The sequence below is a fragment of the Gambusia affinis genome, linkage group LG05, assembly GCF_019740435.1.
Source record: "Gambusia affinis linkage group LG05, SWU_Gaff_1.0, whole genome shotgun sequence".
In the NCBI taxonomy this organism is placed as follows: domain Eukaryota; kingdom Metazoa; phylum Chordata; class Actinopteri; order Cyprinodontiformes; family Poeciliidae; genus Gambusia; species Gambusia affinis.
In genome coordinates this window covers 23,423,349-23,449,657 of record NC_057872.1, presented here as the reverse complement: position 1 = coordinate 23,449,657, position 26,309 = coordinate 23,423,349, and the positions used below count along the sequence as shown (strand labels likewise).

Below are 26,309 nucleotides of genomic sequence, written 5' to 3'. Positions count from 1 at the left end.
CCCACGGAAGCCCCGCTCGTTACCTAGCAACCCAAGCTGAGTTCCAGGACATTTGGTCAGTTAGTTTTACCGAATTATGTAAATGGATTTTTTTTAAAAACAAAAATAAACACAAGAGTTTTGTTGCTGACTTAATATAATACCGATAATTTCAGTATGTTTAGGTTCATTTTATACAGCATAATTCCAGATAGTTATAGTTTTCCCCTCATTAATTATCCTATTTACCTATTTCAGTTCACAAAAAATGTTTTTCAATTTCAGTTTTTATTAGTTTTAGTTAAACTATAATAGCCTTGTTGTTAATGTTGAGGCTGGGGGCGTGGCCAGCAGCAGTTTATTTGGATTTAAAGTGACAGAGTCCCTAAAAAAGCTTGTCCTGAAAGGAGTTGAAAATAGGCAGAACTGGCCAGACTAAAATCTCAATATAAAAACAAATTTTCTTCAAAAAATTTAATAAATGTGTTTTGTATAGTTCATACACCTATCCTAACTTGTTTAAGGAAGTATAATAAAACAGGGCATTTGTCAGAAGCAAGGATAGTAGTTTAATAAGGGTTTTGTAAATGTGTAAATATTTATAAGAACACCTTTTTGTCGTGACCACGGGACAATCATCATTTAAATGGAAGACATGTTTTAGTTAAATGAGCCACACCAAGGTCTTTTCTGTCTTTTAACAGATCCAATTAAGAATCAAGCATTAGCTCTGCTCTACTACAGTACTGGAACTACATTGCCATCAAAACCTTGCAAGAGTTTTATGGTTGAGTGTGTTAAATATTTTACAAAGGTGCTGCAGTAACACAGACTTATCCGACCTGTGGAGAATCCCTGAACAGTGTTTTATTCATTCATTGACCTTTTCGCAGTTCAAACAACCCAGAGCGCTGTCTCCTTTTGTAGATGTTCAGCTCCGGTTAGTGGGAAAAAAATATATTCTTCTGTTTGTGGAGCCCCAGGTCCAGTCCAAAAATGTTTCAGCTAATATATTTTCAGAGCTGCCAGCGTTGATGACAAGGGTTAATGAAGAAACAAAATCTGCAAGTAAGCCTGGCCTAAAAAGAAGCAGCCAGCTGGTAAGAATGTGAAATTCAGGCTTTTGAAAGTGTTATGTGAATGACGCTCTGTGGCTGCCTGATGCTTCCCATTTAATGGCACCTTTTTTTGCAGGAATTTCAGCTTTCTCATCGCAGCAGAGAAGCTGGTAATTCTGTGAGAAAATTCAGCTTTCCTTGCCTCATAAAGAAAAAAATGAAACGTTTAAAAAAATCCCTTTAGTGTTGTGACTTTTTAAGGTTTACTGAATTGCACCTGACTGCGACCATCAATGAACCGTCACTTCATCTTGTCATATTCATTTGACTACAGGGATGTTTTGCTCCTCTGCAGGCACATCATGCGCTGTGTACTGTTGACTACAACTGCAAGCTAGATACTCACCGTGAATTTCAAGCATGAATGAATGTTCGGTCTTGGTATTAGGAAACAGTGACTGTAAGAAGCTGAAATATCAACCTAATAGCTTTGCAGTTCTTACATTTCACAGTCCTCTTCACTGAATCATGTAGCTGAGAGAGCCGCATGAAAGCTACTCAGTGGATGTGTGAGCTTCTGTTTGACTTCTTTACTTGACTTTATGTAGAATTTCCTTTAATCTGCTTGTCAGAATCATAATTTTTTTTCTGAAATGCACTGCAAAAACACAAAATTTTGGTCTTAACATTTCTTGATGAAAAAAACATTTTTCATCAAGATGTGGGATCTTGTTTTAAGTCAATAGTTTCTCAATAATGACTCTGAATAATGTCTATAGAAATGCACCTCTCCCGACCAAAAACAACCAATCAGAGCCAGGAGGAGGGTCTTAGCGCCGTCAATCAATCACATGTACTCACATTTAGCTAATGTCTGAGAAACAACTTATTGTTACAGGAAAACCGTTCATCGATGGCCATGCTAATACTAACAAGTCTATTGAGTCAAGATACATGAAGGTAGACAAAAGTGTGATCTAGAATATATGTAGATATCTTTTATTAATAAAAGTTACATACTGCTGCTTTAACATTAATTCAATATTTGGATGCGTGACCAACAATACCAACAGAATCATAGCTGTCAATGCCTCCCACCCACCTGACCATAGACACCCTCTACTCACCCCTGTTCTTACCGCTTACATGTTAAGGTAGTTTTCTTCTCAAATTAATTCACTCTTCACAGTGGTTAGATATTTCTCATAGTGTCAAGTTCTAACTTTTGACAGGTATGGACAGAACGACTATCATTACTAAAACTACAGGCAGAATACAATTCCAAACCAGCACAGTAAATTGACGTCGCAGAAATTATACTGCGGGAATCCAAGTGAATGGGAGAAAGCCAATTATAATCAAGCTGTTGCTAACTGTTAAAAGAAATATCTCACTAAAGACAAAACTCCTCACTTTTTTGTTTAATCATAATTATTAAATCTAAATGTATTCATTTCCTTTGTTTATTTTTTTAAAGGGGCTTCTAAGAAAAGCAGCACAATAGAGATCGGTTTGTATTAGGTCTTAATCACCTCACGCGGGCCGTTTCTCTCACCCTTTGCAGCCCACGTGCACATACGAGGCCCCGCGCGCGCGCGCAAATCGGGAGCGCGCGTGGAGGCGGTCCGGGGACTGCCTCGCTTTTGCAGTAATCGCTTTCCTACCGCTGCTACCTCCAGTTAAATAGCAAGGACAACGGGAGCGAGCAGACGGCCGTGTGAGGATATACTTTTCTCGGTACCTTGGGGATTACGACGCCGAATTGCAGCATCGACGGCCAACCGGCGAGGTAAGCTCGACAACCGCCTTTTTTTGGTGTGGTAGATTGAGAAAAATAGAAGCTAAAAAACATCAACCGTGAAAGAAAAGTGTCGTTTTCCAGTGAAGAAGGAGGAGGGAAGGAGAGGGAGAGGGAGCGAGAGAGGACGGGGGAGGTAGAGGGAAGAGTCTCCCTTTGTGCCGAACAGGGTCACCGCTCTCCCGGAGCTCCGCCGCCGCTGACCGTCCTCCGCCGGACAGAAACGCCTCCCTCTATGCGTCGTTTTTATCAATTAGTTATAAAACAAAGCAGGCCTGCTCATCTTCTCTGATCAGCGGCGCAGCCCGCAGCCGTAACCCTACTTTCCGCCTCCTCCCCCCGGCCTCGTAATGTTAGCTAGCTCCCTATAATGTTTACGGTCGCTTTTGTGGATCCGCTCGGCTGCGGTCCCCCGGTCCGACCCCCTATTGTGTGGGCTTTATCCCCGTAAACGTTACGGTGGTGAAGTTAGCTCGCAGTTAAAGGGACATTTCTTTGCTTTTAGGGAATCTGAACCCCCCCTTTCATTTTCTAGATTCTCCTGGAGATTCTTTAAATCACCGTTACTGACTTGTAAAATGTTTGTAATTTTGGTTAAAACACACGAAAATGTTTATATTACATTAGCTTTTTCCCTTATAACAACACATCTTAGACACATAGCTTGTGATGAGTAAATGATTTACTCTATAAACCAGAGTAAAGCTGGGTTTTATTGCTTTTTGTTTAGCCTGTTAGACCTACTTCAATAATGTCCACTTTGAAAACTACAGTATTGTTGAGTTTATTTGCTGAAACTCTAAAGAAAAATTCACATTTGTTTGGTCCTAAAATATATCTTTATTTAGACTGATCTCACCTGGGTTAAGTAGTTTATAAGTATTCACATACCACTGTAGGTAGGGATGCACGATATGTTGACGTCAACATCGGTATCGGCTGATGATAGGCATTTTTTGGTCCGATAAATAAAACTGGGCCGATATGAACTGATATTTATTTTTATAAATATTGTTTCTGCTTCAGTTTTTTTTCCCAAAGGTGTTGAAACAGTAGTAAAAATATATAATATTGATTATTGACTATAACATCAATATTGCTATCGATATCGGGGCAAATTTCCCCATCGGTTCACCCGTAATTTTAAATGCAACTTGATTCATGAAACAATATTGCTGTTAGTAAAAACATATAATTGACTTCTTTGTGTTATTTTTGCCTTTTGACTACACCTTAGATGAGATCCAGATTGAGAATATTAATTAAACTGGTCAAACCTACATAAATTTTTCAAGCTGAGTTTGTGATGCATCCATTTTTGGAAACAGATAATTAGGATTTTAATTGGATTTTTTTAGTCATCTAGATGTGATTCTACTTTAAAACTTTAACAATAGAAAACATTATTCTGTACTGATCTATTTGTTGAAATACCAAAAAAGATGATTTCTATACTATCTATTTATATTAATTAGTTAAATGTGGAAACTGCAGGCTGGTAAAACCTAAACCAGATCAGGTAAAAATCTTCAACATATGGCGTGAAATGTGTGAAACCTTGGATTTGGAAGTAGCGCTTCCAAATCACACTCTATAACTGGTGTACAATCATTCATCTGAGGTTTTTGTAGACATTAGAGTGGATTTAAAGTGGTTTAGATTCCTTCAAAGCAGTAATATTTCTGCTCACTGGATTCTAGCTAATAATACCACAGATTTATCTTGAATTTTCTCCTTGTCCTTGTTTCGACCCTCAACTGATCGGTTGTTGTAGCTGATGCCTTTCCATGAACTGCTCTTCAGGGAAAGCAAAGGAAACCTGAAACTACATTCAGAAGAACTCCTCGCTTATCAGACACGTAATATATATCTCTCATCTTTTATTACACTACAACCACAACATATTTATGTTAATCTGTCTTTTTTTGCTATAGTGGTTGAAGACATGAGTTTTTCACAAATTGGGGGTTATTAATGATGCATCCGCTTTAATCAAACTCTAATTCATTTGCCTAGAAAGTCCGGTTTGATTTGGAGATGTGAACGTGTAATAAAACTCTGATGTGGACCAAAACATTTAATTCTGGTACATCTAAAACCCTCGGTCTCAGATCAGTTGACATGAACTCTGGTGTGGTTTGAATGCGTATGTGAATGCAAGCTGACCAGAGACCACTCCAAAAGCAGGAAGTGAACTACAGTGCAGGGTATTCTGGGTAAATGCAACCAAAACAAACGTGAGAGTTTAGCGCTAGCAGGAGAAATGATTCCTGGTTTCTTACCAAAGACAAAAAGAAATCCTCCTATCAGATGCTACTCCATTTCCGTTTACATTTCATGAAAAAATGGGTTTTTTGTCGTCTCCTTTGGTGGTTCAAGGTGCAGCACCACCACAGGCGAGGAGGTTAACGGGTTTTTCAAAAGATTTGGTTTGTTTGACACAGTGGGAAAGCGAACCGCACAAGCTGAAAATGTAGCAAATGCTGCAATTTTGGTCCCCGGTGGAACCGAGTCTACCGGACCATCAGGTGTGAAAACAACTTGAGGTGATTTGGACATGTGTGGAGGACGAATAGTGTTTGTGTTGGACAAATGATGTTAAACAGGGAGCTGCCAAAGAGGAGAAAATGACAGCTAAAGGGAATCATTCCTAAATGTTATTTGCAGTTGCTGAAAAATCCATTTTATGAGTTTTTTCAGGTACGAGATAAAATTTATCTTAAGTGTCTTATTATCTGCTATGTGTGTAAAGAAGACAAATTACTGCAGCAGCAGCAGCTTTGTTTGCCTTAAATCTGGGTCAGTAAAGTCATTCAGTTAAAGTCATATCAAGGCTGCTCTTCAGTGTGGCTCATATTTTCTTTTTATCCCAATGTTTGCCTCTGAAAATACAGTTTGTCTTTATACTTCCTGCAAATCTTTAAAGGTAACCTTTTATGCTTCCCTGGAAAGGTTAGGATATTTTTATAGGCAATAAAAACATGTTGATTACACTTTTTGTACAAAGTAATTGTCAGATGATGAGCTTTTATTCTGCTCAGTTCTGTCTATTTTGAACTCCTTTCAGATGAGATGTTTCAGGGCTTCTGTCACTTTAAATCCAAATAAGCAGCTGGTGGCAACAGCCCCCAACTCAATGCTTACACTTGTCTGTGAAAATGGTTGCAGACTGATGCGCAATTATACCATAGATATTTGAAAAGCATTAGTGGAGCCTCCTGGACAACCAACTGGAATGCATCCAGGCCTGTCATGATAACAAATTTGCTGGACAATAAATTGTCCCCGAAGTTGTTGTAATAAACAACAATATTTTTGTTTCAGATCCTTTCCTGGTAATCTAATAGCATGTTGGTGCATGAATACATTCTCAGCGCTCAATAAACTTTAAATTGTAATGAAAATGTATCACTAGGACTGGAAGACATTTTAATTATCCCAAATAAATGAACAAAATGACAAAAACATTAAATAAAATTAATTATGAAGTCTCTGTAAACAAAATTGTGCTAGTTGAGACCAAAACACTAGACTCAACACTTTTGTCATTCAGTTTTTGGTAGAAAGACAGACAAAAGGGAAAAACGATAAATGGTGCAAATGGAAATTATTGAGTTTGTTTTAATTTTTTATGCAATTAATTGATTTATTGTGACATGCCTAAATGTAGCAAGTGGTTTTTGGATGATAAGTCAACAGGAAAAAATTAAAATTAGCTGACCAAACCTGCTGGAGCTCAGCTTGGGTTGCTAGGTAACGGGGCTATGCTCGGCTGGGGTTCCTAGGCAACGGGGAATGCCTGTTGATGTATGAAGTTACATTCCGAAGGTTTTTGAAACCTTTTTCAAAACACCAAAAAACATTAAGTTATTGCCAAAAAACTGCTGGATTTTTTTTCAGCACTTGATTTGTTTTTAGAAGCAGTTGAGACCCAAATAAAAGTATGAAAAGTCCCATTTAACTCTCATTCACCTCGATATTAAGTTAATTACTGGAAGTAATTAACTTGTGTTCCTCCATTCACGTTTGTGGTTGTGACTTTTTTTTTTTTTTTTTTTTTAGGGCCCACGATGTCCAGCGAAGTGCAGAGACCGGACGACAGCCCCAGCACGAGCGGGGGCAGCTCAGATATCGAACAAAGGGAATCGGTACCGCCTGAGCAGGAGCGAGAGCAGGCACAGCCCAAAAAGAAGGAGACCAAGATCTCAAGTAAAACCGCTGCTAAACTTTCAACTAGTGCCAAGAGGTAAGTCGAGGAGCCCCAAACAGAAAAAACAAACCTTGGCATCATCGTTTACAGAGGAGCTGTTTTGTTAGACCAAAGCTCTGCCTCCTCGTACCCCGGGGGTGTGAAGTTGCATAAAAAGCCTCCGGTCCCCACAGACGTTGTTGTTTCAGACGCTGCGGCTCTGAAGTGTCACTGCTGTCATCTGAAAGCGATATTCTCCATTCCCGTCTGTTTGTTCTTTAATGGATACGCCTCATGCTCCACAACACTTACCTCCAAGTCTGCCGGTCCTTCCAAAAAAAAAAACAAAAGACATATGAGAGTTGTGCAAGCATGTGAGCGAAGAGTCTGCTGAGGACATGCAGTCTTTTCTTGTAAAAGTGTCTGATGCTGTGAGCGTTTTCATTTCCTGTGCTTCTCCTGAAAGCTATGAAGGTGTTAATGATACAAATGGATAAAAAGCAGCTTTTGCTTTCACTTGCTCTTTTTATTGTCTTTGTAAGAAGTACGAATGCAACTAACGATTATTTTAGTAAAACATTCTCACATTTTATAGATTTTCACTTAATTTAATTTATTTGAAATATATTAAAATATGCAGATAAGCAGAAAGTGTAAGTGGCTTTTTTAATATCTTGTACAGTTTTGACCTAATTACTGCTCTGAATATGTTGTTTTTCAGGAAATTGCCTTTTTTTTGACTGTATATTCCAGTTAACAATTAATTGATTTGTAAATTAGTTGATGATTATTTTAATGAATGATTAATCAGATTAATTGTTTTAACCCCAGAAATTAGAGATGGGAAAACTTTGCAATCATGACATAAAAATGTGTAGGAAACCTAGTAAAACTTAAGGTTGCAAGTAATGATTATTTTAGTTATCGATTAATCTATTGATTTTGATGATTAATTAAGTAAAATCCCACATTCTGCAGTTTCTTCACCTAAGCCTATTTTATACAGTGTTAGAAATACATTAGGAAGGAAACAAACAAATAATTAAATTATTTTTTATGAAAATAAACATTTATTTTCTAAAATGCAATAACACTGTTTTAATGTACGTTTCATCTTTTGTAACAAACGATGCTTCTAGAGCTTTAAAAATACTTTTTAAGCCCTTTCTGCTCGATGTAACATTGATGCAGTGTTGAGCTGATCAGTTGTTTTTATTAATTTTATAAATTTGAACCAGCTGAAGCTAAAACTTTAACAGTTGAGTTCTGGGTAGAATATATTTACATTAATTTATCTTAAATGCAAAAATATACATGTATCTTTTGTCATTTAATCTTAATTACAGCTCTGAGTTTGTTGTTGTTTCAGAAATTGAAACAACATTTTAAGACTGTAATTTATTACTAAATTAGTTGATTATTTTGATGATGGATTAATGTTATTATTTGTGTCAGGCCTTGTAAGAATGTGTTAACAGCGCATTTTATTCCTCTGCAGTCAGACAACACTAAAATCATTGGTGTATAATTGCTCTATAATCATGAATAAACATAACTTGTAACATCTATTTTCATGTTTTCTGTGCTGTGCCTTCAAAAGACAAGGTTAAAAATATAAAAGGTGCCTTTCTGTGTGTTTGAACCTCACATTAAATGGAAAATCTTTGCTTTCCAGGATCCAGAAAGAGCTGGCAGAAATAACACTAGACCCACCTCCAAACTGCAGGTAAGGAGTTTCTGCTTTTATTTGTGTAAAGCGAAGTGGGAGCACAGAGCAGCTGTAATGGGTGCAGGCAGCAGAAACATGGTCGTTTCATGGCTACGCTGTAATGCTCCTCCTTTTGTCTGGGCTCCTATTCTGCTACTGCTCGTGTGTGTATGTGTGTGTGTGTGTTTGAGGGGGTAATCTCAGGTGAAAAAGAGCGACTGCAACCCATTCTTGCATTGTTGTTGCTGCACAAAGCAAACAGAAAAAAACAGGGTTCCGTTGCAGTCTGGAAAAGTCGGTAATGTGTTTTCCAGATACGTATGGAAAATTGTTTGGATTTCCAGACTTTATTTCTTCTCCGTTTTTCTACAAGGTCTTTTCATCGTCTTGTTTATTGGAGATTGAGCATCGTAGAAATATTGGCTAAAAATTCGCTGCAAGCTTTCAGTATTTAAACTTTAAATATTAGATAAAAGGAATGAAGGCCAAATGTGACGCACATACGTTTTTTTATCCTAATGTGATCCATGTTGAGCTTCTTTACGACAGTCTGAACAGTCCAATTCTAATCTCTTCACCAAAATAATCTGATCTTTGCCACTTTCATATGTGGATCTACTTCAGATATCCTATTGCTTTCAAGCCATCTGCAGTCTGAATGGTCACTTTATTTGACTTTTATGTGATTGATGAGAAACATGAAGCATAAGTCTGCACCTGAAGGAGGCAGACGAGGTAAAACCTGATGTAAACAGTGGCTGAAAATTATTATGAAAGAAGTATGGGTCACTGAAGGGCACCACATCACAATCAGACCTGGTTCTGACTACACATCCAAACAGGCCTTTCTGTCAATCATCTACAAAAACCTTTTGCCATTAGCTATGCTTTATTTTATTAGCTTCCTTCATTAAAACCACACATGAATAAGTTCGTTCATGCAATAAGTCATTAAGAAACGAGCCTCGCCGTCGTCCTCCCACCACTTCCTGCGTCTTCTTTGTCATTTCCACCAGTAGTAACATCCGGTTGTTGATCAAGTGACTCGTGTGATGGGAAGAAAGTGTTTCCATTGCAGTTTGTCTCCGTCCATTGTTACTTTTGTATACAAAAAGCTGTTGTGTGACATTGACCTTTTTCTTTTACGCATGTGGGTTGTTTTGGGGTCATAAATTTTCATTCTGAATTATTACACAAAAATATATCGGATTTTAGGAAAAAAATCGGAATTGAGCATCAAGACTTTTTGTGTGAATGTAGCGTAAGGGTTATTTCATACCGGCCCTGTTTAGTCTAACTCTAGTTTGTTTATCTGAAAAGTCCAGTTTGCTTACAGAGATGTGAACGCATAATCAAACTCTGATGAGGACCAAAAACAAAAACTCTGGTCCGCCTGAAAACCTTGGTTTCAGTTCTGTTGAAGTGAACTCTTGCGTGAACTCTTCATATGCAGATGTCAAGCAGGAAGGAACTATAATGCAGTGCATTTTGGGTAAAGTCAACCAAAACAATCGCGAGAGTCTAGCGTTAGCGGAAGTAAAAGCTCTTTTACCAAAGACCTCAACAACTAAAATCTGACGCTACTCCATGTTTCCATTTGTGAAGAAGGAATTTGCGCTCATGTCTTCTTTGGAGGTTTTTGTGTTGGTTCCTTCAGTCGTTCTTGGTGCAGCGCCATCACAGGCAAGGAGGGGAACAGGTTTTTCAATTATTTGGTTTGTTTGACGCAGTGCAGTGTTAAAGTGAGCCACACAAACTGAAAATGTATCAAATGTTGCAACTTTGGTCCCCAATCGAATTGAATCTACAGGGAAATCAGATGTGAAAACAAAGAACTGTAAGTGTTAGTCTGGAAAGGTTAGAAAAACACTCAGGAACCTTGTGGTTTCTGGGAAGAGAGCTTGGTTTGTACTCAACGAGGGTTTTAGATCAGTAGAAGAAAACGAACAGCAGTGTGACTTTAAAACCCAGTTTTGATTCTGGTGTGATTCCACCCCCCACCATCACCTCTCTGTGCAGGACAATGGTTATTGTGTTCGAGCGCCGCGGCTCTGAGCCCTCTGAGGAAGAGCGACGCTCACGATGTGCATCCCTCTAAAGCCAGAGTTACTCAGGAACTGGCCTTTATTAACCCAAATAACACAGACTGACACGCCGCCACTGATCGTCGCTCTGTTTGGCGGAGAACAATCTCACTCTGCGTCTGCGCTCTGATGGAAAATGGAAGCTGGTCTTTTTTCGTCCATCATGGGCACCTGCTTAAAATGATTAAGGAAAACGGCTTTATGTGACTCATCAGGCGGTTTGAAATGACTACACCCTAGACGGCCTTCTCTATTGCCTGAATTAATCACCCCTGCTGGCTCCCATCGGAACCCCCGCCATCATTAACCATAAACATTGAGCTAACCTTTTCATTTGAGCTCACGGCCCAGTTTTGTTATTCTGCTCATGGCTGGAGGAGACGTTTTCCTCCAGGACCCTAATCTTTATCTTTTCCACCTCCCTAAAAAACCCAGGTAGGCTCACATGAAGGATTTAGCTGGAGGACATAAGTAAGTAATTTGAAAGTAAAATAATCGCCATCGGATATTTCACAGCCGTCGTCTTGGCGGGGGAGCTAGTTGCCTGGGAAACAATTAAGCTTCTCAGGGATTATCCTTTTATTGCTGCGTGTGTTCCCTTTCCTACGCTCTAAAATGATTCCTGGATCTAACGATGTGTCTTCTGTGATGTTTCTTCCAATCGATTAATGACTACAGGGGTCAGACGCATAAAAATATCACACGGCACATTTTACACATGCTCACATGAGCGAGCGCGGACCGCAGAGGCCTGTGCACCACATGCTCGCGGTTAGGTTCGCCTGAAAGGTTATTCGTTTCATTTGCTGTGACAAATGGAGACGCAATCTGTCCCCCCACCTCCCGCCCTTCCCTGAGTTGCGTTCAAGAGATTCATGCCTTTTCATTGTGCTGTTTTGGAGTAATCTGCCGCTGTGAGACAGAAAGAGAACCAGAGTAAATAGAAAAATCTGTTTCAATTTGTTTTTTGTCATTTAGTAATGAAAAATCAACCTGTAACTGAATAACTGCTGCCATCCAACATTTCTAGTAACTTTGTAATGGATCTTTTGGGTTGTTGTTGAGTTTTGATCCTTTATTTTTTGCAGAATGGTTTTAAATGAGCTTCATTTACAGGTGGGGATTCAGGGATAGAGAAGGTTTATATTGGTGACAATAAAGGTAAATCTATTCATTTTAATTCTATGCATTGCGCTCTGAGAGACGTCAAGCTTTATTCTTTAAATTGCACTTTCTGAATTATTTTGAAGTGTTTTCAGAGCGGGGTAGTAACTTGCTACATTACTCAATTACATTTACTTGAGTAACTTTAAAAAAAAATTCTTTTAGGAGTATTTTTACTATGTTGTACTTATTACTTCTACTTGAGTAATTTTATTGTGAAGTATTTCTACTCTTACTTGAGTAAATTTTCTGGGTTTTCTACCAACTGAATTAAAAACAAACATGTTTCAATCAAAAAATCACCAGACACACACACCTGAAGTTTTTGATAAAGTTTCAACAGTTTTTTTTATTGAAAGATTTATTTGTCCCTTGTATGAGCTATTGTCATTTTGGTCCCCAAAATACCAAAGATTCCTTGTTATATTTTGTTCCGTCTGATGTAATTTTTAAATACTGAATGATTGATAATTTGATCAGTTACTCGGTGCTGGAGTAGACTTTTTAGACTACCCGTGGTTATTTCTGTCACAATAAGAAATTTTGCTGAACAATAATTGTCCGAGAAGTTATTTTAATAAAAGATAATGTTGTTTTGAGACCATTTTGAAGAAATGTAATGGCATAATGCAAGAATGCATTTTCAAAGATTCGTCAACTTTAAATTGTTGATGGATCTCTGAAAAGATTTATCACAGCTCCATTTAACACTGGAGCTGTGAGACATTTTAAATATTCAAAATAAACAAACTCTCTGGAAACAAAATTGTTCTTCAGAAAATGAGCTAGTTGAGACCGAAACACCAGACCAAGAAGTTTTGGAAAGAGAGAACAAAGAAAAACGATAAATCTTGCAAATGGAAATTATTGAGTTTGATTTAATTTATGATGCAATTAATTGATCTGTTGCTTATTGCAACTGGCCTAAACGCATACAGTGGTAAAACTAACTGACCAGATATGCTGGAGCTCAGCTTGTGTTGCTAGGTAATAAGCGGAACTTCCCTGGGGTTGCTAGGTAACTGGTACTGCCCTTATTCTTAAGGGTTTTGAAATGATTGATTTTCCAGACACCAAAAAGCCTTAAATTATTGCCAAAAACATCTGAGTGTTGTTTTCTCTTTGTTGTTTATGTTTAAAACGTTTAGGTTGTTTTTTTAGAAGCAGTTAAACCCAAATGGAAGCACAAAAACATGCAAAATAGAAACATAAACATAGAAGCCCCCTATTTGCGTATTATTTTTATTTAGTTTAATTTTGTCACCTAAAGGATATTACTAGTAACAACAAAACATTCAAATGGAATTTAATGAGTTTGTTTTAATGTATCATGGGATTAACTGATTTATTGCGACAGGCCTGCTTGTTCTTGAAACCAAAGATTTAAAAGGGTGCAAATACTTTTTGGATGTTCTGTGCAGGTTCTCTCCTCTGAATTGAGCTGCTCTGTTTCCACTTCCTCATACTGTTGATAAAAGCTGTAATGAATGGAGAGTTTTGTTAATGATCTAATTTAAAGCGTGTCAGACAGGAGCTGCCAGCTTCACGAGGGTAATAAAACTCTAATGCCTTTTCATCAGGCCTCTATTTAAAGTCACTGTGATAACACTTGGCTGCATTTAAAGCCATTATTTCCTCATTACATAGGCTGCCTGTTTGGATAAAGCGAGCACAGTAATACATTGTGTAACATTTCCAAGCATCAAGTCTGTGTAACAAAGTGTGGTGTCACTTACCTTAAAATCACAAGCAGCCGTTTCCACTTGACACCAGGTTTTATCTGCCTCTCTGGGCTTTGTGACGGCTTGCTCGTCACCTTGGCAGTTGTCGCGCATCAGAAGAGCAGGAACACGCCGAAGCCCCGGAGGATTTGACACAGCAATTATTCTCGCTGTCATACATTTCCAAGTGAATTGCACAGGCAGCTTGTGCTTCCTCGCCTGATGAAGTGTACCAAGCTGCTTTTTAGTGGCTGTTTTTCTTTTTTTTTTGCTGGATGTGCAAATATTGCCTCGATCTTGCAGGAAAATAAACTTTTTATTTGATAAAATTTTGCAGTGTTATCTGTAGGCCTGTTGCAATAAATCAATTAATCGCTTGATGAATTAATACAAATTCAGTAATTTTCACTTGCATGATTTGTCGTTTTTCTCTTTTTCGCTTTAGTCTGATGCTTAGGTTTCAACTAGTCTTTTTTTTTTTTAAGAATATTTTTGTTTCATATTTCATTTTATTTGCCGTTTCTGTTTGGTTTTTTTTGTGATGATAAAAATGTCTTTCAGTTCCAGTGTTAAATGTTCATTAGAATTTAAAGTTTATTCATTTTTCAGAATGTGTTCTTGCATTATTATGCCATTATTACCATGATATTACTTGAAAATGGTCTCAAAACAACAATATTATCGATTATCACAATGACTTCTGGGACAATGTGTCGTAATGCTAGCGAGTGAAATGGCTTGTGGTATTTTACCAAAGGCTGAAGGGAAGTCCTACAGTCGATAAAATCCGACACCACTCCATTTTTGTTTACATTGTGTGAAGAAGGAAGTTGACTCATCTTGGTGCAGCGCCCCCACAGGTGAGGAGGGGAACAGGTTTTTCAATCAGTTTTTCATTGAACCATACCAGCTGTAAATTGCAACATTTGTTACATTTTCAGCTGGTGCGGTTGGCTTTCACATTGCTTTGTATCAAATGAACCAATCTCATTGAATGACCTGTTTTTGCTAGCCTTTGACCCAATTTAAGCAAATTCCTTGGTTGATGTTCACCTGTATCCAGTGTAAAAATCAGAGTTATAATAGTTTTGGGTTTTTCATTATTGTGTTGTTTTATCTAGTTGACATTTTGAGTGACTAATTCAGTCAGTTTTAATTAGTATTTAGAGTTTTTGCACATTTTTATTAGTTATTATCAGTAAAATATTGTTTATAATGGTTTTAGTTTTTCATTCTGTAGTTAATTAGGTGCAGAATTCAAAAAGGTCAAAGTTTAGTATTGTGAAGATACAATTTTTAAAAAAACTTAAATTATTGCTGAACAACCAACCGGCTCTGGCGTTTTCTCCCAACTTTTGCTGTCGCCATTTTGCAGACTAGCGCCACCAGGTGGAATATGGAATAACGTAATTTTCCAACACTGTTTGTGTTGGAAAAAAATCACATCGCATCAAAAGGTCAATAAATAGATTGATAAACAGAAAGACTTTTTTTGACTTCTCTCTCCGCCGTCCTCCCCCTCTCCTCGGTTTGTCATAAAAATACACCTTTCCGCCTCCCAGTTTGCGTTTCCTCTGCTATTATCTGCGTCTTTGTGTCGTTTGCATGTGTTTCTGCAGCGCTGTAAGAGCTCTGAGTCCATTACATGTGAAGCTGATTTGCAGACGATGACATTTCCAGGCTTTGATCCAAACAGACAATTTGTTAAAATAGTAGTTAATGGTGATGTACCTTTCTGGTTTGAACTGTTTCATCTCCTGCCGCGGATGGTCAAACGAACACCCATTATGTCTGCGGAGAAGAGGAAGCAGAGTAATGTTCAGCAGCAGAGATGCGATGGAAAGTGGCAGGTTTTTGGCTCGGATCGTCCAGATTGAAAGCGGAGGGGAAAGGGCATTTCTTAGAGCTGCTTTTGTTCACTGATATTCAGCACTGACGGTAGTGGAATCCCTTCCTCCAGAGATGGAGATTAAATGTTTTCCTCCTGCAGCAACTTGGAAACATTTAATGCAACCAGGCTGCAGTTTGCACTGCGCTTTGGTAGCAAGTACAGCCCTGTTGTTTTTTTGTTGTTGTTTTCAGCTCTGGTTGTTGAAAGTAGAAGAAACCAGTAGCTGAAGTAAAAGTAGATGAGGGCGTGGGAATGTTTAAACAGCTAATTTATTTGACTTAATCAGAGAGAAGTTTTGGTTTTGCAATAAAGTATTGGAATTAGTATTTTATTTAGATTAGTTTTGCTTTAAAATATAATAAATATTAATGCATTTGCTGTTTTAATGCTGGATTATCCCATTCTTAATATAAGGTCATTTTTTATCAAGTGTTTTTTTTCTGCCTAAAATATCTTTTGGAAACAAAGATAAAAATATTACTTTTGGATCAATATTTTAAGAAGGTGTCTATATTTGGTGATAACCAGAGTTGGGTAGTAACTGGTTACATTTACTCAATTACTTGAGTATTTTTTATGTACTTTTAGACGTATTTTTGCTATGCTGTAGTTTTTACTCTTACAATTTAAAAGGTTCCTGGATTTTCTACCCACTGAATGAAAACCAGACATGTTTTAACCAAAGAGCCACCAGACAGACACAAACCTGGATGTTTTTGTTAAAGTTTCATCAGTTTTTTATTGAAAGAAACTGATTTGGAAAATTTTTCTATTGCCTGACATCATTTTTGTTATACGAGTTATTTTCATTCTTAAAATACCTACATATCCACTTAAATTTACATTTTTGTCCATCTGATGATGTAATTTTTAAATATTGAGTGATTGATAGTTTGATCAGTTACTCAGTACTGGAGTAGACGTTTTACCAAATACTTTTTTACTTTAGTAAGATTGTTGGGTACTCTGCCCACCTTTGGTCATAACGAGACTTTTGATTTAGTGTCAGTGTTTTGAAAGTGTCTTAAGCTTTCCAAAAATTCACCTTGAAAATTCATCTCCACCTGAATTTAATTTGTTTTAGAAGAGTGGGGTTTTCTATTGTTTCTGTGGATCAGCGGCTCTCTGTATTGTCAGCTCTGCTTCTGCTTGTTTTTTTTCATCCTGTGATGTGAAAACAAGTTGTAACATTGACGAGATGAAATTTTAGTGTGTGAAAGTGTCTCTCACTTCTTCTTCATCTAAACTTGAGGCAGTGCGGTTGAGGAAATGACACAACTTTATATCCATGCAGAAATCTGTGCATAAGTTGGAATAACCATTGCTACACGGCTTTTATGACCGTATAAATTAGAATTATTTCGTCTTAAAATGTCTTCTAAAGAACCTGGTTCTATTAGCAGCGTAAGATTCTGCCCAACAATGTTTAGCATAATTCCTGCTGCGTTTGAGTCACTTGTTTATGTCAATGGTAGGTTCAATGATTTAAAAATAGAAAATGAAAAGACTAGACGTCTTTATGTTGGAAACCTCAACCACAAAGCCCTTTTTATAGGGTTTCCCCTCATCTGTCATAACTCCTACTCTCAGTTTTGATGTTGTAATGTTGATGCAGGAGGTGCCACTTACTGCTGTGGCAGTAATATTTTATTTGTTTGTTTTTTCATCCACATGAAGACCTCAAATTTAAAGGAAGTAATATCCGGCAAAACGATCCCAAGTTGCTGTTTGTTTCCATGTGTTGTGTTCTCTTATTTCAGTTGAATGTTTTATTTGAGGTGCCGTTTTCTAGTGCAACTTTTAGAACCAGGATTAACAGCACTCATATGTTTGAAACTGGTTTTGTTATTGAATTAACCATTTTCCATTAATATAGTTTTATTAGTACTTCAGAGTTCCTTAAAGGTGCTTTTTACTTCCATTGAGTCTCAACTGCTTCTAAAATCAACAAAGCACTTCAAAAAATACTCCGCCATTTAAAGTGTTTTGGTCTGAAAAATTATTCTTTTTAAAAACCAGCTGAATGTCACAAATCAGCAGGAGCTGCAGCGTTGCCTAGCAACCCCGGCTGAGCACACCCCATTACCTGGCAACCCGGACTGAGCTCCAGCATGTTTGATCAGCTAGTTTTGTTTTTGCCTTACCGTCCGGAAACCACTTGCTGCATTCTTGTTGGTTGTGCAGGAGGCTCTACTTCTTCTTTTTAAAGATTTACAGTTGTATAATTGCACATGTGTTTGCAGCCATTTTCACGCATGAGTGTAATTGTTGAGTTGGGGGCGTGGCCAGCAGCAGCTTATTTGAATTTAAAGTGACAAGACGAGCTAAAACATCTAATTCGGAAAGGAGCTCAAAATAAACAGAACTGACCGACTAAAATCTAATTATCTTTAGTCAATTACATTTACCTGAGTAACGTTTCTGAAAAAAAAGCCTTTTACTGCTCTGTACTTTTTACTTTTACCTGAGTAAAATTTCTGGATTTTCTACCCACAGAATGAAAAACAAACATGTTTTAACCAAAACTCCACCACACACACACACCTGCAGGCTTTGTTAATGTTTCATAAGTTTTTTATTGAAAGAAACTGATTTGGAAAAAACTACTTTGCCTGATTTTGTTACTTATACAAATTATTGTCACTTTTGTCTTTAAAATACCAAAATTTCCACTTAACTTTATATTTTGATCCATCTAATGTTGTAATTTTTAAATGTTAAATGCTTTCATCATGGGAAAAAAAAACAAAAAACATCTTCAGTTCTATATTTTTTTTTTTTCCACATGTATCCAGACCCGAGAAATACTCAAAGCAGTTTGTGTTTTATTCCTGACTTTTTCTGGCAGCACCTTTGTATTTTGTAACCAAACAAAAGGAGAAACTGCAAACAAAGAAGCTAGCTGAAGCTTCAACCAGAGCGAAAACAAAGCACCGAGCGGCGCTGCAAAACGGGATTATTTTCACAATCAGTGAGCATTTCCTTTTTTGGTTAATCTTGTAATCTATAAAATGTCAGACAAAAGAGAAAAAGGCTCAAGGATTATTTAGTTTACCGTCAGAGAGCAAATCCTCACATTTAGGAGGCTTCATGGGATCAAATGTAAACAGCTTTGAAAATGACAATTCGCTCCTAATCCAAACAGTTTCAGATGAAATGGAAAACCTGACCACAAACTCAATGAGATACAAATCATTCATGAGCAAAAAGCTAAATACCAAGCCGATTCATTTTGTTCACATTAAAAAAGGCCGCCTAATAAAATTAGCCATGCTGCTACAAAAACATGACTCACCAGGAACAACAGCTAAGAAAAAATGTTTTTAAGAGAGAAAATTGGGGGAGAAGCAGGAAAATCTGGTCCAGGCGGAACAAAAGTCTGAAGGGGGACGGCCATATTTTACCACATCGAGACAAAAAAGATGGAAAATCATTTCTGCAACCAATCCTTTTTGCACAAAATCATCTTTAGATAATTAGTTTAATCCCAACTGTTGTCACAGCCATACAGTTACCTAAAAATTAAGACTTTTTTTTAATCATAATCTGTATCGCGATCACAATAGTATCGCAAAATATTGTAATAAAGTTCCCTAAGGACCCTTTGTTGTGAAGACGCACTCGCCTACGTTCCGGCAGATTTCCAGTTGTGATGCAACACTCTAAGAGTTGCCGCACGCTGCAGCCGCCGCATGCTAACCGACTCCTAGCGGCGACATGAATATGCATCTCTGATCTTCAGCATCATCAGGAGAGAAACGAGGCTCTCCTTTGTTGTAGGTTCTGACCTTCAGCTGCGACGGGATCATCTTTGTGTCTGTCATGGCTGCTTATTAGTTTTGTGCACGGCCCTCGGGGGATTATGTGTGAGTGACACAGCCGGAATCGTTTTTCACAGCGTTACCATTAAGCACAACAGGGGGTGGAGGCCATGAATATTCATGAGGGGGGATGAAGAGGAAGACTTGGGGTGAGAGTCAAAAATACCTCCTGGTTGTTGAAGGTGATCGCCGTGTTGTCAGAGGCAGAAGCTGTGATGGGTGTGCAAACATGGGCCAAAATATGAAACATTTTTTAAATGTTTTTGTTCTTCCATTTGGGTCTCTACTGCACTGCAAAAAACACAAAATCTTACTAAGTATTTTGGTCTGTTTTCTAGTGCAAATACCTTAGTACACTTGAAATAAAACTAAACTAACATAAACTTTTTGTCAAAATATGAGCTTAAATAAATTTATATTGGCAGATTATTTCTCTCAGATCAAGACATTTTCTCCATGTTTTAAATAAAATAATCTGCCAATGGAACAAGAACTTTTCATCATTATTAAGGAATTGGTGACTTAAAACAAGCTCCCATGTTTTACTGAACATGGGAGCTTGTTCAGTAAAACAAGCTCCCATGTTTGTTTTTACATTTGAAAGGTATTTACATTTGAAAATAGGCAAAAAATACTATTTTCCATATTTTCTGCTTCTTCTTTTGTTTGGGGGCACATGTGACTTTTTATTTACATATTTTATAAGCAGTCAATAGATTTGAAAACTATTCATACATGGATCCATGCAAAATCACACATTACATTTCGTACGTCAATGAAAGTGCAAAATAGTTAAATAAATAGAAAGGTAAACTAATTTGACTAACAAAAACAGTCTGAAATCAGCTGCCAAATGTAAATAAAATATTTAAATACAAAATGAAACAAACTGTTGTGGTTCAACAGAAAGAAAGAAAGCAAACATGATGTGCAAAACTAACAATCTTGTCTTAATATAACAGAAAATCTTCCTTTAAAATGCAAAACACTTAAATATATGTAACATTTAAAAAACCTGGACAAGTAAAAGCTTGTGCTCTCTTCCTCATAACCTGGAAGTTTAATTTTAACTTCTGCCATCTGTTTCAAACATCATTGAAGGAATGACTGACTGTGTTTTTGATTTCTAGCTTTCATCGTGACAGACCTGTGGATTTGTTGCTTAACTAACACAACAAACACTGGTAAACATGTTGCCTGAATGAAGCTAATTTTCCATACATTATTCATGAATTAAATTAACCATATTCATATTCGACTGACTAAAATTTGACTCATACCTTGAGTTTCTGTTTCTCCACATCATTTTCAGAAGAAATGGTCCAATTTTGGTACCTTTTTGTGTGTTTATGTGCATCAAACAAATTTCTTCTCCAATAAACCGGACTGTTTTTCTCCTCTCACGCCTTCCTGGATGGAAAATAAACTAATGTTCCCCAATGGAACGAAGCCGACCCGCCGACAGGAACCTGCGTTTTGATTGATCCGGAGTGATTTCCGTTGTGGCAGTGAATGCTGCCCACCTTGATTCATGCGTGACATTGAATTCTCTGTGCTCTCGTTTGTGAGGTAGTTTTCCAGCAAACATTTGTCCGCGGTGTTATTGATGAGTCTGTGGAGAAGCGTCACTTTAAGAGCTTCTGGAGCGACTGAATGGCAACCTGAAGTAGATGTGAGAGCAAATAGTCGAGTCTTTTGGTAATCCTACTGGATTCTGACTCTTAAATCAAACTTGGGATGAAACAATTAATCGTGATTAATCGATTATTGAAATAATCGTCAGCTAATTTAGTAACTGATTAATCTGGAGTTTACAGACTCAAAACAAAGATGGAACAAAAGATACAACTGTACAAATAAATTTTTTTGTACAGTTTTGGCTTAATTACTGCTATCAATATGTTTTTATTTAAGCAAATTACCCATTTTCAGTCTGTATACTCCAGTTAACAATTAATCAGTTACTAAATTAGTTGGTTTTTTCAATAACTGATTAATTTGACTAATCGTAATTAATCATTAGTCATGATTATTCACCGTTAATCGTGATTAATCCAATTAATTGTTTCAGCCCTAAAAAGGCTTAAATGAAGAATCTGCAGACAGTGCGTTTTTATCCGATTAATCGTCAAAATAATCAACAGATTAATCACTTGCAGCCCTAATTCACACCTCCTTGTATAAACGGGTTTAAAAATATCTTTATTGCTCATTTACCATGTGGGGATTGAATCATAAATGCTCTTAAATTACAGTTTTTAGTAATGTGATAAAAAATAACCTGTGAAGAACATCCCAGATGACCAACCGCTCTCTGAGTCTGGCAGCTCAGGAACCTGCAAACCTTGGGGCTAATGCAGCGCCGGGGGAAAACATGCGGGGCTCTGCAGTGGATCTGGCAGCTCAGCTTGTTCTGATCACTGACCTTTTTGTTAATAAGTCCATTCCCTCGGTCACAACACCAAATGGCTGCACAGATTGCTCTTGCAGAAGCACCAGAGAGACTGAGAGGGCTGTTTGTAATTATGGTGGAGTTGACTTTCATGGAAGCCTGTAAAATTAAAAAATATTAACATCCTGCTTGTGGCTAATTTAGCTCATGAATTGTAAGACGCTGCAGTTTTTTTCTCTGAGGCATTTTGGTTTTTTTCTGCCTGTAGATTCCTGGTCTGTAAACCATTTAACATATCTGCACAAATACCAGCTTGTTTTACTCTAGGAAAGAAAGTGTGTGTAATTACTCACTGACAGAAGCAGGTTGTTACTGCTTTCATCTTTTTGCAGGAAGAAGAAAAATCTACTGTGCGCTCATTAGTATGATTTAGACCTAGAGAGCGCAGAAAAGCATCTGCCTCCTCACGTAGTTCTTCTATTTTTGCTCTTTAGTCACACCTAATTGTTTCAGATCAACAAATAAATGATAAGATAAGCTCAGTTGATACCAAATACAACTTCCTTAAAGGGGAAGTATTATGCAAATTGGGCTTTTTTTAGCGTTGGGTTGTTTTTGAAGAGGAAATAACATGAGTATTTTCTTGATTTCTTTCCAGCAATCCAACTGTAGCCCCACAAACACAAATACTACTCTTTGAAAGCCTGACCATTTGTATCATTTAGTTAACTAATCAGTAATTGCATTTTCTAATGAACTGATATTCATTGATACTCACTGAAAAGCAGTGGATAAAATTGTAAACATGCAACGTCATTAATTTGAACTTATTATGACTGACAACAATGAATCAGAATTCTTACCATGAAAAACATTTATCGCGATAACCGATAAACTATATGATAAATGCTCACATCGAGTGGCTCGGCTGGTCGTTAGGTTCTAGGAGTCATTTAAAAAGTATTTATTGATCAGAAATCGGTGTGAGGGAAACTGAAAAAGATGAAGAAATTATCACAATATATCCATTTTAGATCAATCTAGCGATAATTATTGATTAGTTTTTTGGTTTAAATATTAAAAATAATTCTGCCAAACTGGTATCATAACATTTCCTGTTTTATCCATAGTTTTCATTCCATGCTGTTAATTTTTTTTTATCTTTAAGCAGTTTTGAGGCACAGTGGGGGAAATTTTAAACTGCTGTTACACCAGTTACTCAGCAAGTTGTTGCTAGGCAACCAAAGAGTGAGAGAGTTGGTTGATTCCACCAACCTTACTTAGCTGGCCCAAGTGGTTGAGCACCTAAAGCCTTTCTTCTGCCTACATCTCCCAGAATGCTGTGCAGTTCTGGATCGGAGTTCAGAGAATTTTCAATATATTGAATATTCTATCAAATGTATTATCTATTGATATTGATATTATCTCTGTTGTGATATATTATTGATTTACCATGCAGCCCTACGCTGGTACTTCATTTTTGTTTATATCTTGTGAGGAAGGAAGTTGCGCTCATGTTTTCTTCTGAGGTTTTTGTGTCGTTTCCTTCAGTGGTTCTTGGTGCAGCGCCACCAGTGGTGAGGAGTGGAACAGCTTTTTAAATTAGTTTGCTACAGTGCTGTGAGAAAGCGAAAAGAAGCAGCTGAAAATGTAACCTATTTTGCAATTTTGGTCCCAAATTAAATGAAATCTACCAGACTATCAGATGAGGTGAAACGTTTATTTCTATTACGTCACAATGAATAAAACATGAACAAGTTTCAAGTGCTGTTTTACTAGCTTTGGGTTTGTTTTGTTTTTTTACTCTTTTTCTTTCTCTTTTTGTGGTTTGATAAGTGAGACTAATGGAGTTGTGCTTTCTTCATGCTAGCTGTGTGTATTTTTTTTTATGGTAATGATGTGTATTAAATGATTAAATCCCAGGTTGCAGGCCTGCTGCATCAGACGCTGGAAGCATTCAGCTGCAGAGGGAAATGCTTACTGCAGTAAAATCTGTTGTAACTCCGAGTTGCAAAAGAAGCGCAGAGGATAACACACAGATCCTCTGCTCTATTTACAGCTTGACTTTAAACCTCACTGAATGCAAACTTCCTCAATAAAAGGCTGCTGCTTTAAACTCTATTACAACGCATTCTGCCTCAGCTCAATACACCCTGCTCTTTAGATTGACTGAGCCCAGCTTGCAGTGCTTGTGGGAATGAAATTGTCTTATTCCCTTTGGCTTAGGAAGCATAAATCCATCTCCTCAACCATTTTCCTGGAAGCTGGATAAACTTTCCGGGCTGTAATTGTGGTATTCATTGTGCTGTTTAACAGCGAAAGGCCTGATTATAAAACAAACCGTGTCATTTCAGAGCATAACAACAGAGGAAGGAGGTGTCACCTCAGCTGTTGGGCTGCACATTAATTGGTCTTGGAGCTCTTTCACGGCTGGGGGAGAAGAAGATTGCTTCATTAAAGTTCCTCTTTTGATGGCCGCAGCCACCGCACTGATCTGAGCTGAGCGACTGCGCTCTCAGGAAGACAGAAAGAAACCTGCAGGGAGCGAACTGGAATTGCAAATAATGCAGATAATGGCTTGATTTGTGCTTACAAGATGCAGAACGTAGTGATCCGCTGTATGTTTTATTCATCAGGGTGCAGTGTTTGCTCTGGCAGCTATTTACCCATTATAAACAGCTAGCTGTGCGACATGTGGGGACGGGAATTGAAGAGGATTTATCAATATCGATTCCATTATGGATCTCACTTATCAATTCTCATTGAGTTAGGAAATAAACTCTTAAATTCAAAAGATGTTGTATTCAATTGAAACAAAATTAAAACTTGCTTAAGCAATAAGAATCTCTCTGTTAAATAAACATTTAACATGAAATGCAACTTTCAGCACTGCAAAACAAAACCATACCAAGTAATTTTGGTCTAGTTTCACCTGCAAACTTGAAATAAGACAAAACTAACTTAGATGTACCTTTTTAGTACGACATGGAGGCTTGTTTTACATAATAACCCTAATTTAATTTATTTTTTGTGCTTTTAATATGATAAATTAGCCTCATCATAAAATATCTTATAGTTTATTAAATATGACTGTAAATGTTGGAGATTATTTATACAGTATGGCGCTAATGTTGACACAATAACCAGGAAGTGAAGCAGTGCTGGAAGCTCCGCCCCCTTGTGAGTCACCGCGGTTGCTAAGCAACATATCAAACACTTTACATTTGTACAAATGAGTTGCATTGAGGATGTTTTTGGCAGAGTTGGGTAGTAACTAGTTACATTTACTCAATAATTGAGTAATTGACTCCTAAAATGTATTTTATTACCCTGTGCTTTTTACTTTTACTTAAGTATTAAAAGTAACAGCAGTGCTCCTACTTGAGTACAATCTCTGCGTACTCTACCACCTCAGGTATTTACTCTGTTTATTGTAAAGTTCTGGACATGTTGCAACTGGCCATAGTTTTGTCTTTTTTGTGAAATATAAACATATTTTGGAACCTTTCTGCCGCAATGCCATCTTGAATATTTTCTAAAGCAAAAATATGGAGCGTGCTCAATATGTTATCATGCAAATATGTCACATGTAGCTTGAAGAGAGCATCGGTTGGACACTTTTAGCTTTTAGCTTTGGTGTCTGATTAACTAAAAGCAACGCCACCGTTTTAGTGTTTTAGGAACGAAGCGGATGTGGCGAATGTAATCTGAACTGGGAATGATTTAAATGAGTCATCAGCTGTTTCTGATCCAATCTGGTGCCACAGTGGACTCGTATGTCGGACTGGCCAGTTTCCAGGTGCAATAAAATGTTCCTGATGCCCAGGAACGTAATCGCTAATGAATACAGGATTTCTGTTTTCTGTATGCAGTTACTTTGTAGGGATGCACAACTAGCTGATCTCAGATCTTTGATTTTTGTGTAGAAATACCAGTTGCTCATTTTTTCTGACTCTGGGAGTTATTATACGAGGATAAAAACCAACAGGAAGAGGAGGAATGATGGCCTCAGGGGTTTAATCTGCAGCTCCACCTTGACGAAAGTTTGGACAGGCTGTCATTCTGATCAAGCTGACTAGTTGGTGTAAAAATGAGTTATCTACATTTCAAGGTTAAAAATTTCCATTCGCATGATTTATCTTTTTTCTCTTTCTACCAAAAACTGGATGATAGTCTTCAATCTGGTGTTTTGGTCTCAACTTGCCCTTTCTTTGAAGAACAGTTTTGTTTACATAGACTTTATAATTAATTTATCTGTTGTTTCTGTTATTTTGTTTTCTTAATTTGGATATTTGAAATGTCTTTCAGCTCCAGTGTTAAATGTTCATTAGAATTTAAGTTTATTCATTTGCTTTATTGTGTTATTTTTACCAGTAGATCACTTGAAAATGGTCTCAAAATGACAATATTATTGTATATTGTAATGACTTCAATTTATCATCCAGCAAAATTTGTTGTCATGAAAGATATAGCTGCCAAAATGATCCTAATTTAATTGGTACAA

General features: G+C 37.3%; 1 protein-coding gene across 2 annotated transcripts in view; it reads left to right on the top strand.

Moving 5' to 3' along the window:
• Nucleotides 1–2,590: 2,590 nt before the first annotated feature.
• Nucleotides 2,591–26,309, top strand: part of LOC122831273 (ubiquitin-conjugating enzyme E2 E2) — a 41,119-nt gene continuing 17,400 nt past the window's right edge. The window contains exons 1-3 of one of the 2 annotated variants that reach the window (XM_044117349.1): nucleotides 2,591–2,826; nucleotides 6,898–7,081; nucleotides 8,700–8,750. In XM_044117349.1, coding sequence (XP_043973284.1) covers nucleotides 6,906–7,081; nucleotides 8,700–8,750 — 227 coding nt within the window. In that variant the 5' untranslated portion in view covers nucleotides 2,591–2,826; nucleotides 6,898–6,905. Of the gene's footprint in view, nucleotides 2,827–4,613; nucleotides 4,695–6,897; nucleotides 7,082–8,699; nucleotides 8,751–26,309 lie in introns of those variants that run through there. The other variant, XM_044117350.1, reaches the window with a different exon arrangement.